Source organism: Poecilia reticulata, linkage group LG17 (genome assembly GCF_000633615.1).
Source record: "Poecilia reticulata strain Guanapo linkage group LG17, Guppy_female_1.0+MT, whole genome shotgun sequence".
Lineage (NCBI taxonomy): Eukaryota > Metazoa > Chordata > Actinopteri > Cyprinodontiformes > Poeciliidae > Poecilia > Poecilia reticulata.
In genome coordinates this window covers 24,704,042-24,722,324 of record NC_024347.1, presented here as the reverse complement: position 1 = coordinate 24,722,324, position 18,283 = coordinate 24,704,042, and the positions used below count along the sequence as shown (strand labels likewise).

The 18,283-nt window shown below is 38.5% G+C and overlaps 2 protein-coding genes across 3 annotated transcripts in view; both read left to right on the top strand.

Annotated features, from left to right (window-relative positions):
- Positions 1-5,596, top strand: part of samd7 (sterile alpha motif domain containing 7) — a 10,420-nt gene extending 4,824 nt beyond the window's left edge. Inside the window, exons 2-9 of one of the 2 annotated variants that reach the window (XM_008434454.2) lie at positions 189-325; positions 506-629; positions 1,580-1,704; positions 1,798-1,879; positions 2,707-3,383; positions 3,469-3,584; positions 4,186-4,296; positions 4,767-5,596. In XM_008434454.2, coding sequence (XP_008432676.1) covers positions 223-325; positions 506-629; positions 1,580-1,704; positions 1,798-1,879; positions 2,707-3,383; positions 3,469-3,584; positions 4,186-4,296; positions 4,767-5,003 — 1,575 coding nt within the window. In that variant the 5' untranslated portion in view covers positions 189-222 and the 3' untranslated portion in view covers positions 5,004-5,596. The remainder of the gene's footprint in view (positions 1-188; positions 326-505; positions 630-1,579; positions 1,705-1,797; positions 1,880-2,706; positions 3,384-3,468; positions 3,585-4,185; positions 4,297-4,766) is intronic. The other variant, XM_008434455.2, reaches the window with a different exon arrangement.
- A 510-nt stretch (positions 5,597-6,106) lies between these two features.
- Positions 6,107-17,454, top strand: sec62 (SEC62 homolog, preprotein translocation factor). Its single transcript, XM_008434453.2, has 8 exons — positions 6,107-6,214; positions 10,273-10,381; positions 11,445-11,550; positions 11,739-11,928; positions 12,556-12,651; positions 12,726-12,786; positions 12,871-12,990; positions 14,501-17,454. Exons 1-8 carry the CDS (start codon positions 6,179-6,181, stop codon positions 15,022-15,024), a joined length of 1,242 nt encoding a protein of 413 aa, XP_008432675.1. The 5' UTR covers positions 6,107-6,178; the 3' UTR covers positions 15,025-17,454.
- The last annotated feature ends 829 nt before the right edge of the window (positions 17,455-18,283 follow it).

Sequence of the window (18,283 nt, the reverse complement as noted above, 5' to 3'; positions counted from 1 at the left end):
AAAAAAAGATATCTGCTGCCCTCTAGCGGCACAAAGAAGACACTACAAGTTAAGCGATTGGGAAATCCAAGCGAGGAAAATGTACTTAATAAAAGCCAAACTCAAAACATTTTAAAATAATTCCGAATGAGTTCAACTTCATAAGTTAAGCAGCAAATCACATTATATTAAATTCTGTTTGTGAGCAGGATTCCTGTGGAGGTCAAAGGTGGTGTGTTTGTGATGACCCCCCGGGAGCAGCTGAGGAAGATGACGGCGCTGGGCGAACAGGGGACTCTGGATGAGAAGCACTGGTACCGGCTGGTCAACGGCATGTCAGCTGGAGGTGAGGATCCTGATCTTCATGCAAATCCAGCTTTTGGACTCATTATGTGGCGAATTTGGCAGATCGTCATGCAGCAGCGCCTGGAAGCTGARGRGCATTTACAGTCGGGGCATGTTACAGCTTCCTGTCCTGTCAGGTTGATCTCAATGGCCTGTGCTGCTATTTTCTCTGCTCTTGTAGAACTGAGGCAAAGACAGGAGCTGATAATGAGGAACCAGATGGCCATGGCGCCGCAGATCCTCGCTCAGGGCCAGCAGAGGCTGCAGGGGGTCCCRGCACAGTTCGAACCTCGATTTATGGAGAGGTCTGGATCTGAATTCACCTACATAATCAAGYCTTCCTGCACCCAAGAGTTTTAAGCAGACATTTTAAACTTTTTGGAAATAGCTATCTTAGTAAATTCAACATTTTAATGGCGCAAAATTTTCAGGTTAGCAGTTTTGTCATTTAAATATATAATGAAAAATTGTTTTATCCATCAGATGAAGGATGTRGATTATTTGAATCTTGAATTTAGAAATCCCAGCTTAAAATTGGAAAATAAATAGAAAAGCTATCCTACATTGGATATTTGTAAAATATGATGTTATATTTGTATTTGGATGCTCTAAACTAATTCTATTTATTTGCACTGAGGGCAGAAATGGCTCTTTGGACTGTAACAATYCAGAATAGATCATACAAAAAGTTAAAAATAAGCAACTAAATTCAACGTTGAAATTTAAAATATGCCAAAGAAGGGATGTCAACAATRGAGAGATAACCAATCTTATTCAGCAACAAAAAAAAGCTTTACTGTAGTCCAGTTCATGAATATGTAAGTCTGGGGCCTTGAAGTCCTTTTAAGAAATTAAGCTAAATACTAAAAATGACAAYGAGAAAGCACATGTATTTTATAAGAGTTGCAAAAGATGAAAAACARGACTTGAAATTAAATAAAAGCTAGATGCACATTGGCTGTTTATACTRATTTTGTTAAGAATCGAGGCTCTTGACCCTCCTACGATTTCATTTTGTGGGTCAGAAGCTGGAAAATTTGCGAACTTCTGGTTTAGTGGGTAAAAAAAGTGGGAATGACTTAAGCACAATTTTAAGCACATCTGAAACCTGGAAACAGATTAAAATTAAAACAACTTAAAGGATTTTCCAGCACTGTGAAACTGACAGCTGGAAAAATGTGATTTTCAACTAATTGTTTCTCAACAAGTTGTTCCACGACAACTTGTCTGACATCTCATCCTTTGACCTCATCAGGGAGCTGGTTCCTCCCACAGAGATGGTAACATCCGAGGCGAGGCAGATGCACATGGGGCCTCACCTGGGCCCACCTCTTCCGCCCCACGCCAACGTCCTGCCTGGCAGAACCTTCCCGGGACCAGGTGAGCGCAGCCGTCCCACCTGAGAGAATTTCAACCTTTGGTGTTAGGATATAATAGGATGTTCTCTATTTTTCCCATCTTCCTCCTTCTCAGCTGGCTACGGCTTCCTGCCCTCGGAACCAATGGAAACGGTTGCCCGGCGACAGGAGCTCATACACAAGCAAAACATAGCAAGGTAGAGCATCATCACCGCACTGCGAAAATTCAAAATCCTACTGACTGTGTTTGGTCTAGTTAGTGCAAATATCTTAGTACACTTGAAATAAGGCAAATAACGTACAAGTAACTTTTTAGCAAGATATAAAAGCCTGTTTAAAGGAAATCATTCCTTAATATTCATATAAAAAGTACTATAATGCAAAAACACAACATMTTGCCAAGTATTTTTGGCGTCTTATAGGACAAAACTAACTTACAACGAACTTTTTAGTAAGAAATAGGAGCTTGTAAGGAATTATTTCATATTGTTACAAATTAAACAATCTTTCAGTGGACCAAGACATTTCCCCCTTATTACAAGTTAAAATGTTTTGTTTCACTGGCAAATTATTTCACTTATAACTAGTACTTTTTTATCAGTATTAATTAAGGAGTTGTTGATTTAAAGCAAGCTTGTCAACCATATTGAAAAGTCACTTTGGTTTGTCTTATTTCAAGTGTACCAAAATATTTGCAGTAGAAACCAGTTCAGATTTAGTGTAGTTTCACYGGCAGATTATTTCACTTACAATAAGACTTTTCCCATGTTTGAAGTGAAATAATGTGACAGTGGTATTAATACTTTCCATCAATATTGAGGAATTATTGACTTAAAACAAGCTCTGATATCTTGCTGAAAAGTTACTTGTAAGTTAGTTCTGTAGAAAGATATTTGCACTACAAACTCGACCAAATATACTCACCATGATTTTGTGATTTTGGATCACATCCTGCTAAATTMTTTCAGCTGCAGAAAGCTTGTTCTAAAATTTGCACCAAATGTTTGTACTGCCCTATCTTCAGGATGGAGATGAATGCCATCCTGCACCAGAAGGAGCTGGAGAACGCTCACCAAAAAGGGCTCATGGGGATGGAGAATCCTATGTCGTACCATTCCAACCCCATGCTCTTCAGAGGCCGCCAGCGCGTGCCGGACGGCCACGACGTCTTCGTCCACCGTCCCTCCCTGGATGAGCTGCACTCCAACAGCATACTCATGTCGGCCAGCCCCTACCCACCCATCAGCTCGCTGCACAGGGAGAGAGGTCGGAGGGCTGGGCGGAGGCCCGCCGTCCACAAGARCACGGAGAACCAGGCGGCCAACCTGAAGGGCCAAACTGAAGACAAAAGTGTAGAGCAGAGTCCAGAGGCCACATCTGGAGAGGAGAAAGAGCTGGAAGCGAAGGGGGACGTGGGAGAAGAGTGCGGCACGAGTAAAACACACCACCAAACGAAAACAGACTCTGAGCTGGTCGCAGGAAGCAGGAAGAGCTACAAAGAGGGAGAGGCCGGGCTGCGTAAGACCTGCGCCGCGGCTCAGGACGGGTGTTCAGATATGACCAACGGGGCTTCGAATGATAAAGAAATACCCGGTCAGTGTTCTGCTTTCCAGGAAAAATTCATTTACCCTTCCACCGGCGGCGCTCTCACAGGGATGCCTTATGTCTTCCCTGTCCCAGGAAATGGCTTCCTTCCAACTGGTGAGTCTGTAAAAGCAGTATGAGAATTACAGCTTCATTTAAAACCATGAGATGATTTAGTTGACATGTGCCTTCTGCTTTCCAGGTCCACCAAATCTCTTTCTAAACGGCGAGGAAGTACCAGAGGACATAAGGAAGTGGACGGTGAACGACGTCTACAACTTCATCAGCAGTATCCCAACATGTTCAGAATACGCTCAGGTTAGTCATGAGAACCGTCTCTATTTCTTCTGCTTTTTTTCTTTGTGCTGTAGAGCTGTACAATTACAACATTTTGCTAAAACTCTCACCGTGTCATGTGAAACAAGTAATCTGTAAAAAGATTGAGTTTTTCCATCTCCTCCCAGTGCTATCATTACCATTTGAAGAAATGCAACCAAAAACAACCAATCAGAGCCAGGAGGAAGGTCTTAGTGCTGTCAATCAACGTTGTGTACGCTGCTCAATGAGCTAATGATGGAGAAAGAACTTGCCATTCCAGAAAAACTGTTTGGTGGCCATACGAGCTAGCTTGAGCATTCATGGCAGGCTACGCTGTAGTGAACCAGATATGYAGCAGAAAGCAAGGGGAGGGTGTGAGCAGTGTATACACTAGGATGATTGACAGCACTAAGACCCTCYTCCTGGGTGCAGATGACATCAGGACCACAAGGMGAAAGCAGAGGAGCCTGATCTTTTCACAGATTATCTGTCTCATATTATACTGTCACGACAAWGTGACAGTTTCTACAAATATGTAGAAACTTATTTTTTATAAATGTTACAAACTGCAGCTTTAATTCTTCTGAAATCATTTCTCCAGACGTTTAAGGACCACATGATTGATGGAGAAACACTGCCGCTCCTTTCAGAGGAACACCTTCTGGACACGCTGGGGCTCAAACTAGGACCGGCTCTGAAAATACGATCACAGGTACACAGACCCGAAGTTCAAAGTCAATGTTTACAAAACTKGATAATTTTTGYCACATACATTACATTGTTATCTACATAACTATAGATAATAAACAACAMAAACTACAGAGTACAGAGATTTCCTGTAAAAGAACACAWAAACATACAAGTTGAGAAATWAAGTCAAGAAATGGCTATAAAAAAGTAGYTATTCATTTAAAGATATCTACAGACAAGGCAAAACTTTAAAAGTCTAAAATAATTGAAACTGTGACAGTGAAGAGGATTTTAAGGARCATAAAAAAATCTCATTGCTCACTACAGTAATGAATGAAATCTAAAAATGTGCAACCCATTTGTCTCTGCTGTTGTCTCTAAACCAGAACAGCAGAACTTTAAACTTAGAAATTGAGGAAAAGTTCMGCTGATTATTGCCATCATGCAGCTTTCTGCATCTAACCTACATCTACTTTGCTTGCATGCCTGCAGGTCTCCAGAAGAATGGGCAGCATGATGTACATGCTGAACCTACCTCTCTCCGGCGCCGCTCTGCAGGCCACCTCCGAAAAGCCCGGGGACCGCTCGCCAGAAATGGGCTCGCCCGTCAACTGCAACAGCGAGGATATGGTGGCAAGCCCAAGAGACCCAGAGGTCATCAAATCCACGGAGCATCTTCACGAGGCGGAAAACAGTTCCCCTCCTTCAGCCAGCAGTGAGATGGCCTGATCTCTGCAGGCCATCTCAATATGAACTGAACCAGGTTCTGGCCTGAAGAGCTGTTTYTTTTGTTTACATCATGAGTTAGTGTTAACGATGGTATTTTCTGCTCAATATGCCCATACATGTACATAGTAAAAAAAAAAAACATTATTATTTTGCATTATGAAGTGATGCAATATTCTTCTCTTTCAATTTTATACATTATAGTTTCTGATTGTAGGTGTTAATTATTTTTCTAAGCTTTGTTTATTCAGCTGAGCTAAGAATAGAAATTATATGCTCTGCAAAAACACCAAATCTACCCAAAAAAGTATTTCTGTTCTAGTTTCAAGTACTTTACCAATATTCAAGAATTACTGACTTAAAAGAAGCTATTATATATTGCTTAAAAATTACTTTGAAATTAGTTTTTTCGTGTTTCAAATGCACTTAGATATTTGCACAAGAAACTAGACAAAAATACTGGAAAGATTTTGTGTTTTTTCAATTTGAGAAACATTTAACAATTCAACAATGGCTCATTTGTGCATTTTGCATCTGCTGTTTGATACTTTTTTGCATTTGTTTGATTAAAAATAAAGTATTTTTCTACAAATTAATATGTAGTAGAATCTCTCTTTATATATAAGTGTCAAGATAAAGCATTTAATGCGTACAGCTGAATCACATCTCACACACGATATTACATGCATCACTGCAATTAATCCCATTCAAACAAATCTGCTGTAATCTCCTGTAATATTACCATTGAAGAGAAGTCAAGATGGCAAAAGAAACAGCGTCACCCAGAGGCATAATATCGGAAATACGGTACATTTTGTAGGCCTAAATCTATACTGAAATATAGATGCCACATAAAAATATGTGGCATGTCTTGTTTCTTATGAAAAAATAAATACTAAAATATGCACGGAACATATTTTAAACATGTAAGTACATTAAAAGTAACATTTCTCCTCACCCTCATTTTATACAAATCAAAAAATGAACTCGTACTTCAATGTATTATTTTACAATTTACTGAGTGGACCATAATTAATTTTGCTTATCTTTGTCCATTAAAACTAACGATAATATGTSATATTCTACGGGAGTTAACAGTTGTGAATGCAAAGCTGTTTTCTCGCTGCCGATGAGTCTCGCGAGACTTTACACACGGGGTAGCTGAGTTGGAAAGGATCATGGCGGAGCGCAGGAGGCACAAGAAGCGGATCCAGGTAACATCACTTCATTCGTGATGAAACGTTGCTTCCGTCGGTTGGTACACTACAARTAAAATTCGGGGTCGGTTTGTACGGCTAACTATCGGATTTTAGCCCTAACGGCAGCCTTATCTGACGCAAGAGTCGTTAAATAACTGAGAGCAATTGAAGCTGTAMGTGGCTAACGGTTGCTATCATTAGCAGGGCACCGAAAATAAATATCAGTTTTTACTACACTTTTTCTAGTATGCGACCTGTAGCACTCATACGTATTTCCCCTGCCATTTTAGAGACGTTTCTCCGCTTTCCGTCTTGCTCATCCTTGCAGTCGGTTTTAATTTTCATCGAGGCTGGAGAGGTTATAAATGTTTCCTGGCTAAGCTGCGTCAGCTCTAAGCACYGTGTTTACATAACGTGGGGCAATTTAATTAGTGAGCTKACACAATACACTTCTTTATATGTCCAGGAAGATGAATTGTAGACCCTCTTTGAGCGSCTTGAAGACAAAAACTTAAGAGTAAATGGACAAAGTACCTACAGGCTTCATTAACTTCGTCCTCGCTAGTATACAATGTGCAGTTCACTGTCATTCACTGTCATGAATTATAGTAAATTAAAAARAAATAGGACATATTGTTAGAAAACTCCCAGAATTCGTTTTTCTCGATGCTAACCTAGAAAACAGGATGGATGCCTGGCAGCTTGTAAATGTTTTGGTTGATCTCTATTACAATACTTGTATTTACCTCAGTAATGAACTGCGACCAAAGGAATCTTGCCTCAAACCACCATAACTACATGCATAACTATTCTGTTTTGATTTGATTTTATTCATTTGTTTCAGGGTGATTCACACCTTTTTAGCAATTAAAATGAACCKTTAGBGTCTTAGAAAAATATTGTTACAACYTAAACTTCACACACTGAAATCGCAGGCACACATTTATTAACATGCACCAAATTAAATGTATCTTTTATTTCGAAAGGGAATTAAACGAGAATTTYTTTTCTGTTTTCATTTTCAAAGACTTAAATGTAGGGATACATGATAACCTTTTTTTTAAATCAATAAACAAATAACCAATAACTGTAAATAAGAATAGCTTGTGAGCTAAAATGTAGCACACAAACTCAGACATTAATACTCAAATCGAGACCACAAACAGTTGATTCTTTAAAAGATATACAATTTTGAAGTGAAAACTTTTACTAATCCAAGATTTGACAAAATATTTAAACAGAAACCATGTGTAAAATGAACATTATTTAAATAAGGTGCATTACTTATTTAAATAGGTAAATTAGAACAAGTACTCTAGAATTGATCAGCGATTTAAAATAAATACAAAGCGAAAACATTGTATTCCACATGCTCAGACACAAGTTAGATTTAAAGTACATTTATATATAATACTAAATGTCACTTTGGTTATTGTAAAATTATGTTTGGCATTCTTTAGTAAGAACCATCTTCTTGGTCTTTGTGACRCTTTTTGTTCACTAATGTTCTCTAATAAACTTCACAGAACGACAAGATTAATACTGAGGTTGCTTTAAACACAGGTGGGCTTTCTTTACTAAGTAGGTCACACTTAAATGTGGTAGATTTTATTTAGAGGTATTACAGTAAAAGAGGCAAAATAAACTTTCTGTCCATGCTGAACTGTTCTAAAAACCATGTATTGTCTTCCTTCCCCGTAACAGCTACTACTTTGCTGGTCTATCACAAAAAAAATCCCAATGTAATGTATTTAAGTTTCCCAACCCTGCTTGTCCTCAAGGCACGCTCATCTGCATGTTTTATATGTTCCTCTGCTTCAACTCGCCACATTCAGATGATTTCAATTTGGCAAAACCCTGTTAATCAGCCATCAATTGAAATCATGTGTGCTGAAGCAGGGGCATTCCTAAAACATGCAGGGCAGTGTGACTTGAGGACATGGGTTGAAAAACACTGGATTAAAGGTTGGGGTTGTAAGGTACAATGTGAAAAATGTCGTGAAAACTTAGGAAGGCACTGTTGGTTGCAGTGTGGTACTCCATAATAACTATAATTCAGCACCGAGCATGCAGTTGACATTTTAAACGTGCAGACTGAGACCASARAGCGACTATGACATTGAATCAGCATGTCCTTARAACGGCTGTATCWTTCAGACCTGCTTATTTGAGAGGAGCTTATCCTCCTGCGATCAACCCAGGTAGGCCCTCAGTCATATAAACTAACAAAGAGATTCCCTATTCCTGCCAGGTGCAACTGATCTGTCTCTAATGGCTGCTTCTCCAAACAAAGGGGCGTTTATAAGCGTGGTTGTTCCTCCTTTTGGGATCAAAGCCAGCTGGACTGAACGAAGCAGCACAGAATCTCTAGATTGATTCTGCCTTTTTTTTTTTTGCCTTCGCTGCCATGTTGCTCAGCGCTGCTACCAGCAGAACAGACGACACAGATGTTGAATGAGGAGTGTGTGTCGTAGGAGGCCGATGTATTGCGTTGCTGTTGTCGCTACATTATCAATATGTGTGGAATTGCAATTGAAAAAGATTACTTGGATGTAATATTTAGTTGACTCTACTATTTTGTCATTCATTAAAAATCTGTTTTTCAATAATGTATTTGTTCATTTAGATGGACTTTTAATGTCCATAGCTGGTATGTATTAATGACCACGATACTGTGCGGACGCTGTGATGATGGAAAGGAGAGAAATCATGCAACCCCAGCAGTCAGAAATTGCTGCATTGACTAGTTGCTGTCAGATTTTTATAATAAATCATATTTTTATGTTTTGTGCTTACAATTTCTCGTCTGTTGATCATAAAACTGGTTTCTGAAAACTACAGAGATGAACAAATTGAACCTTCAATACCAATTTGTACAGACTACCTTKTGAAGGGAAATCATAACGAAGATGTGTCACAGSGTGTGTAGAGAAAACAGTATGTCTGAAATAAAGAAACTAGCTACAAAAKATAAAATGTTCTTGGATGTAACATTTAAAGTGTTTGCAGCATCTTCTATTCGTTTCCAACATTTCCAACTCCTCCATGCCATATGGTTGTTTGTAGCTTTATAGGATAAAAGAGGAACTTTTCTGCTTTGTTTAGCCTTCCTGTTAGCTACTAAAAGTCTTTCTGACAGCTGGAATGAAATACAGATGTTTCTAAATACTGTTTTCTTTTAGGTAGTTTCTCTTCTTTCGCTGACCTCAGATTAAAAATGGCGACTTTTAGCTTTCTTCTTGCACCATTAGCACCCAAAGTCATCTCAGTAAATCTATGCAGCCAATTTCCCTTTCCCCTCTCAAAAAATTACATTTGCTTAAGACCAAACTTATGCACACAGCAATGCAGAATTAGCAAAGCAAGTGTTTTATTTTCTCTCAACGGACGTTAGAAGTTGAAATGTTTAAATGTTTGGTTGTGGCCACAACGCCGGCAGCATTTCATACAGACCTCCATATCTGCACCAACATTTTGATTGATTTCTAATGTCTGTTCACCAGGAATCAGGTAGACTCTTCATATTTCCATGGAAATGACCATAATAAAAACGGTTCCAAGACAAATTCTCTTATTGATGCTCTGAATTTTAATAAGAAAACTGGGCGCTGTGAGGGCCACTCCAGAACTTTCAAAAGGTCTTTAGACCAACTTGGAGCGATCATCTATCCAGTTTCTTTAAATTATTCTTCCAAATTCCAACATTTTGCATTAAAAAAAAAAGCACAGGAGGGGTAATACTTTTGGCTTTGTCATTTTATTAAAGTTTCCTGGGAGCAATTCATTACATTAATGAATATACTGACCAAACTTTGTGGAAATTTTCTTTTTTCTTAAGAACTACCGGCTTTTATTATGGTTATATTAAAGTTTTTGTGTGATTTATTTCTGATCTTAATGCTGCAAGATGTTGGACTCTTTAAAAATATCTGATTTCATGTTATTCACTGTAATTTTTGCAGGTTAATTTTATGTTTCATGCATTTCTAGTTGTACCCAGTGGGATTTATTTTATTTTAATAGTAGGACCATAATAAACATCATTGTGTCTGACTCTTGGTTTGTGTCTGCAGGAGGTGAGCGAGCCCACCAAGGAGGAGAAGGCGGTGGCCAAGTACCTTCGGTTTAATTGCCCCACTAAGTCCACCAACATGATGGGTCACCGAGTCGACTACTTCATTGGTTGGTACTCAGCTTAACAAAACATAACACTCTGCTGTTTTTGTCTGTTTGACATTTTTCTGCCTCACAGGGTTTATATGTTCGTGGCACAGCTGATCCCATTTGTCAGTTGCTGTGACACACAGTCACACAGTTATCTAAAAAAGAAGTAATAAGTAGCMSTTATTGTCAGTTTTATAGTTGCTATCCACTCCTACTGCTCAGAAAAGTACGAGGAAATATTTAACTTCAGTAAAGCAGGGAATAAATGACTCATCCCAACAGAAATATGTTTTAAATAGATTTGTGTGCTCATAGTTTCAGCTAATAAATCTGTGTTCTGTATTTCAATCTAAATGTGGACAAACATGGATAAAATCAGGATGATGTCTGGTTGATTTCTGCATAAGACAGTGAGGTGATAATAGTWGCCGTTCCTTGCAGCTCATTGTTAGGCTGTCAAGACTCAGTTATTGTTCAGGGTTTAATTGTCTGTGGCAGCAGGCAGCTGTCTGCACAGACCAGACTCTCATAAACTGACTGCAGGTTTGTTAACTGAAGCCAAGAAGAGATAAAGACGATACCTGACACCATTTTGCATTTAAGGCAGAAAAAAACCTTTTGTACATGAATATGTTCTACTCAAAGCTCCTCAAGTAGCCTACGTTTAGATTCCTGGATCAAATTCTGTAAACAAACAAAATCCCATGTTAAGCAGCTTTTACTGTGCAATTATTAATCTGTTAATCCCCAAAATAATCAACAGATCAGCCCTAAACTGTATTAACGTTAATTAATAAAGTMATRAGAGCTGAGCCTTTTACATGTTAGAAGTATTTGTCTAGCTAAAGGAATGCTATTRTTGCACTTTAAAATGAGAAAATGTTAATTTTCTCATTTTGAGCTTAAATTAAACGGTTTATTTGCATCTTTTAATGTATTTCTACTATTGTGTAAAACAGGCTTAAATGAAAAATCTKCAGTATGTGGCAATTTTTTAAATTCAGATAATCAATAGATTAATAGAAATGATCATTATCTGCAGCCCTGAAGACGTGACGTTTTACCGTTTCTCTGCGTTTAGCCTCCAAGGCCGTGGACTGCCTGCTGGACTCCAAATGGGCCAAAGCTAAGAAGGGAGAAGAGGCGCTGTTCACCACCAGAGAGTCGGTGGTAGATTACTGCAACAGGTCCGTAAGSACATCCAACGTCTGTCTGGATCACTGACTTTAGCAGTTTTTAGTTTCCAAAGCCACAATTTCTTACACTGTTTCTCTAAATTTGCAAATATGTTTATTTGACTTTGAAAATGGAGRAAKTTCAGCAGTAAATATCATGTGCAGCTCCTGAAAATCAAATCTTTTCTTCTTGTTTGCAGACTCTTAAAGAAGCAGTTCTTYCACCGAGCTCTTAAGGTGATGAAGAAGAAGCCAGAGAAAGACGCTAAGAAAGAGAAGGAGAAAGAGAAAGTCAAGAGTGACAGCAGCAAAGAGGAGGAGAAAAAAGGGAAGAAGGAGAAAGAGAAGAAGAAAGAGTCTGAAGTTGCTGAAACCAAGAAAGAGAAGAGTGTAAGTGGCTCAGAAAAACTCTAGAAATGGACAGAAATTATAGGTTTTCTCCAGCTGCATCTTCATTACTTATTGCCAAACATAATTTTGGGTCTGTCTAAAGCAAACACTTCCCCTTATAGATCCACTGGCACAAAATGATATTTGTTCTCTGTTACCTTTACTCTGAGCTGATCGACCTCTAAACAGTCAGTGAGTTGATGTTTACCCAGCTGTGAGTTCAAACTTTAAATCTTTACTGAAGAGGTAAAACGTTTTTTTTTTTTTTTTTACTTTTTTGTCCTAAATATGTAGGTTGGATTATTCATTACAATCCCGTATTTTCCCTAAGAAAAACACGGTGACATCTGTGACTGAAAAAACTACAAACCCCACAAATAATTARGAGTGAGCGACATGATGAAAATGCATCAGTTTTGTCAATATTTCCTTACATAAAGTTCTCGCTCTTAAAGAAAAGAAACATGATGTACGGAAACTTTTAATCATATTTGATTCAGTTTAAACAATTTTGATAACTTTATTTTTAAGAATTATGTTACAATAACTTACAATTTGTTTTAATTTCAAAAAGAAAAATCCACAACGAGGGCTGTGACTATAAAACAGATTTTCTTTGAACGTTAGGATGAGAGCCCAGGAACCCCAAAGAAGAAGAAAGAAGTGAAGAAAAAGTTTAAACTGGAGCCTCATGAGGATCAGCTGTTCCTGGATGGGAATGAGGTGGGAACTTCTGCATCTTTAAAAAGCTGTTCCCTCAGGAAGTGAGAAGCGTAACACAYGTCTCTTTGCTGCAGGTGTACGTGTGGATTTAYGACCCGGTTCATTTCAAGACGTTTGCGATGGGTTTGATCCTCGGTAAGTCAGGCCTGGAACCTGAAGGTTTCTGAAAATGGAGGGATCGCCTCACCTTCTTCTTCCTCTTCCTCTTCTTCTCCTCAGTTATTGCAGTGATTGCAGCCACCCTGTTCCCGCTGTGGCCTGCAGAAATGCGTGTTGGAGTTTACTATCTGAGTGTTGCAGCTGGCTGCTTTGTGGCCAGCATCCTGCTCCTAGCAGTTGGTGAGTAGAACTGCTAAAGTAAAACATGTTTTTCCATACAGTCACAATAATGTTTTAAAAATACGTTCATGTGATGTTTGCCTCAAAAGCAGCTTTAGATGCATTAAACACTGATACCAAAATGTAACTAAAACCTCATCGCCAACCATTCTCATGTGTACATATTTAATTCAGAATTAAATATGTACTAAATATGTAATTAGACAAATAAATATACCAATAAAATAATGATTAAAAATATCTGGAGCTTATTTTGTTAGTAATAGTTAATTATTTGTCTATTTTTTACTTATTTTAAGATTCATTTATTCACTTCAATATTTATTTTGGGATTTATATATTATTTACTTATTTATTTCCACCAAAAAAAAACAAAAAACGACTTATTTCAATATAAGAATATGAAATAAAAAGAGCTTGGAATAAAAACAGAGAAAAATAAAAGTATGTGAAATATGTAGCTTACAAAACAAAAGTGATGAAATAAATGAATAAATACAGAAATTAAATCTTGAAATAAATTCTAAACTGACAATCTTAGCTTCTCGTTGAGTTATTTTTATAAAAAAWTTTTATGKAAACATTTATTTTATAGAGCATTTTTTAAATTGTTTATTAATAACAATATTCATTTGTTTGAATTAATGGGCTCTCCATAGATTTCTTGGTTTTGTTTACTAATAAACTCCAATAAACTTCTAAATGACATGTGTCAAACTCGAGGCCCGGGGACCAAATCAGACCCGCCACAGCTTTCTATGTGGCCCTCCAGACTATAGTTGGCTACATAAATAGATCCTTACAGTTAACTGGATCGCTTGAATGTTATTTCATAAATCAAATCAAATCAGTTTTTATCTTTTTCCTGCCAAATTACATCAGTCAGTCCAGCCAGTTATGAGGAATTTCACATAAACTCAACAGATCCCCGCAATTTTTTCACACTGATGCGTCTTTGCAAATGTTCTTCAAAAATGTTCTAACCCATTTAAGTGATGCTAACCCCCACCAGCAGGCGGCAGTGTTTCTTACTTGCACTACACCGCTGCCTCAGCCTTACTTGGTGTCAAGTTATCGATGTGGCAAAAAAATCACAATTTACCATTATACATAAGTGCAAATTTTAATTAATAATAGTATTTAATTTTAAGAAGTACTTATTAAATGCAGAGATGGGTATTTATTAGCTTTTTAACAGTTTGTTGATGGGTTTTATTAAAACATTCTGGAACAACCGTCCCTTTGTGAACATTTCTAATCTTGATACTCCCCAAAACGACGATGAGTTTGACGTCCTGCTCTAAGGAGTTCACGCAACTGATTCTTTATTTAGTAAAGGTGGTGGAATCTAAATGCACGCCACACTTTTCAGATCATTTTTTTATTGAGAGTATTGAGAAAGAATGTACTCATGTTGTTTAAAAAAGGGAAAAAAAAACTACATTTACCAAAGTTTTATGGTGCGCTGTGAGAAAATGGCTACCTATCCAGTCGTTCCTTCTCTCCTCAGCTCGCTGCATCCTCTTCCTGATTATCTGGCTGGTGACCGGCGGACGCCATCACTTCTGGTTCCTGCCCAACCTGACCGCAGACGTGGGCTTCATCGACTCGTTCAGGCCGCTCTACACGCACGAATACAAAGGGCCGCGAAGCAGCGACAAGAAGGGCTCCGATAAGACTGACGAGAAGGACGGCGCCGCCTCCCTCAAGGCGCAGAAGTCCGACAGCGACGAGAAGTCGGACAGCGAGAAGAAGGAGGCCGACGACGAGGAAGAGGATGAAGACGAGGAGAGCAAAGAGGCGAAGGGAGACGCAACGGAAGACCGCCACTCTGATACGGACAGCGACCGCCGGGAGGACGAAGGCTCGCAGCACAGCAACGGAAACGACTTTGAAATGATCACCAGGGAGGAGCTGGAGCAGCACACAGAGGAGGAAGAGGAGGAAAACGAGGAAGAGGGAGAGGAGGAAGATGAGGAGACGCAGGAGAGGAAAGAGGGTAGCGAAAGTAAAGTCCAGACTGCTGAGACATAAACTTCCTGTTCCATCATTCTCGTTGCCTCCCTCCCTCTCTCCCTGCTGTGATCCCAGGACCTGCTCGTCCAGCCTCTCTGCCAGCACAGAGGCTCCATCTCATGTTGTTGAGATCTTCCTTCCACTAAACAGAACCGGGATAGACACAACGCTCACAGGTTTACGACCATGATGATGGGGAAAATGTTTAAAAAAAAAAAAGAAGCAGCCTTACAGTGGAAATGATTCCTTTCCAATTAAATGTTATTTATGTTAAAATGAAACTGCTGTTTGCCTGAGGAACCTATCGGTCCAAAACACCGCTTGCCTGGGTCTTTACATCATTTGGAGAACAAGAGGTCCGATCTAGACGATGGTGGGGAGTCGTGTTTGACCGGTCAGGAGGTTCTGGTGTCATCTGGTGAATCCCGTAGATTCCTCAGGCAGAAGGACGATCGTTGTGCCAGCTGTTCATCCTGAACTCAGCCAGACGGACCAAATCCGCAAAACCACAGAGGCAGAATAAAGGTTTGCAGAGTAGTGCGGGTCTCTGCGGATTCATCTCAATTCATTAATTTATTCACTAATTCAATTCAGAGAGGAAAACTTCTATGTTACACAGATTGATTGCACATGTTCAGATATTTTACTTGTTTATTTTGATGAATATGTCTTACAGCTAATAGCCACATCAGCAGGCCTTTTCCTCCTCCTATCCTTGTTGCCTGTGCAGTTTTTGTTCTCTGTGTACTTTTTTCTTCCACTTAACTTTCTCTCGAAGCACTATTTCGTGCTTCTTCACATCTCATCTTTTTGCCACGCTTTCCTTCCACTCAGCTTTCAATTTAATTCAATTCATGACAGTTTTTAGTTTTTCTCATTAGCCGTAAGTCTTAGTCATTACTATGAACAAAATAAACTTTTGAAACATTTCACCGTGTAATAAATCTTAGTTTCCCTTTTTGAACTGAAATACTTTTTAACTCTAATCAATTGAGATGCATCTGTTTTGCTTTTTGTTTTTCTAATCATAGTGCAGTTGTCCTCTCAGTATAAAATATTTCTTTATGTAATTTATCTTTACAAGTACATTTAAGCTACTGGAGACAGCTGGCATGCTAAATTTTTTTTTTTTTTTTTTTTTTTTTTAGATTTTGTTAATACTGCAGAATTTGCTGAAGAATTAACTCTGTAAGAGCTAAAGTTGGGAACAAAACCAGATCTAAAGTGAACTCTAGTGCCAAACACACCAAGTAACTAAAGTGATGCATGATTAAAGCTGAGTTCTGTTTTATTAAGCCATTTATTTTGTAACCGCAGTGTCAAAAAGCACAGCACAAAGTTGTTGGCATGCAGGTAAACAGAGGATTCTGGTCTCAATGAAACCGTTAAAACTGCGTTCACACCAGACTCACCCGAAGGAGTCGTGTCGTATCGAGACTTGCTCAACCAATCAGTGGGCTTATTTTTTGAGTCCAGATCCGCTCACTGATTGGCTGAGATCCAGTCACCGAGGTCCAAGCTGTACTTTCACTTTATCTTTGGGTTAGAAATGGGTTAGACGCTCTTTTTAGGCATAGCAAGGAGTATATTTAAGTATAAAACAGAAATGTATCATTTATATATGGATTCTATTAATGTATCAGATATATGCATATAGTACTCAAAGTCTAAACCTATAAAACAACTTCTTTTCATTTGTCCTGTCATTGTTTTTATCTAAATCATAGAGAATAACTTTTAAAAGGTAGAATCTGGGAATCATTGGATTGCAGCATTATTACCATTATTACTTTTTTTATTAGATTTGCCGCTATGTCAAAGTGAGTGATGTGGTTGGTTGTGAGTTACCAGCTCTATTTTTCTCCTAAGAAACCTGAAGTTTCCTGTAACACAATCTGATAAAAAGGTTTAACATCAACACAGTTTTCTGTATGTTGTCTAGTCTGTGTTAAGTAGTTTTTTTTTTCCTTAACGTATTCCTAACGAGGTGCCGCTTTCTGATTTTCTAATTTGCATGTCGTCCTGTTTATCATTCTGTTTCCATCCTTTTTGGGGTTTTTTTCCCTTTTTTGTTTTAAAACGGGCAAAAGTGCATCTGTTTGCGGCGATGCCAGCGGCTCAACTCTGATTCTTCACACAAACACAAAACGATTCTCCCAGCTGTTCTTGACTGTTGCAAACTATCGGTCTTTTGTGTATCGTAGTATTACTCTATGCTGCTGCTGCTGCTGCTGCTTCTCGTCGCACGTTTCCGGGGAAAATTCAAGTAAAAATGTTAAAAAAATAAATAAAAAAAAAACTTCCACATTTTATCTCTGGTGTCTTTTTTTTTTACCACCTTGTCGATATCACTCTCAAGACTGTCTCCTAAGATATCGAAGTGTAATTTACTGAAATTGGATGTCTGGATTATATCTGTATGTTATTGCAATAAAAACCTAGAAAGCATCAAGAGAATGTGTGTAGTTTCTGTTCCTGTGGGGAAAATGTGTTAAAACAAAACTATTTGTCAGTTTAGGATGTAATACAAATATATCTTGAAAAATGTAAGTTATTTTAGTAATTTAGTTGGAAAGTGAAACTCTGATCCTTTCATCAAACTGCTTATTTTTGTTCATTTTGATTACCGTATTTTCCGCACTATAAGGCGCACCTAAAAACCTTCAATTTCCTCAAAAGCCAACAGTGCGCTTTATAATCCGGTGCGCCTTATATATGGACCAATATTGAGCCACAACAGGTCTAGCTAGCAACTACGGTAAGCAGCCGCCGACTTCATTTTCCCCCGTAGAAGAARAAGTGCGCAGTGCATGCTGGGATAGTTGTCAGAACGCTGGTTTGTTAATAAAGTTTGATAATACATTTAAAGCCAGGGGGGGCGGTAGTTATGTAGCGATAGTTCAGGCTTTCCTGCCTCCAGCTGTTTCTCAATCTACAGAAAACTCTGGATCTTCATCACTTATTCTTGCAAACATTTTCCTGTCACTCAACTTTCTGTGAACAGCCAGTTTCTTCAGGTATTAGTCACCATTAGCCAGACAAATGTAAAGCCGGCTAGATGCCTAGTTGTCAGAACGCTGGTTTGTTAATAAAGTTTGATAATACATTTAAAGCCAGGGGGGCGGAGGGAAGAGAGACAGAGACTGTCCGCCTTTACAAATGTGTAAAGCCGGCTTTACACATGTCTTTAAAATGTCTTTAAAATGTCTTTAAAAGCATTTTCAATTTTGTTTAGCTGTGAAACAAGGAACATTTAACTGAAATAACTATCACTGTG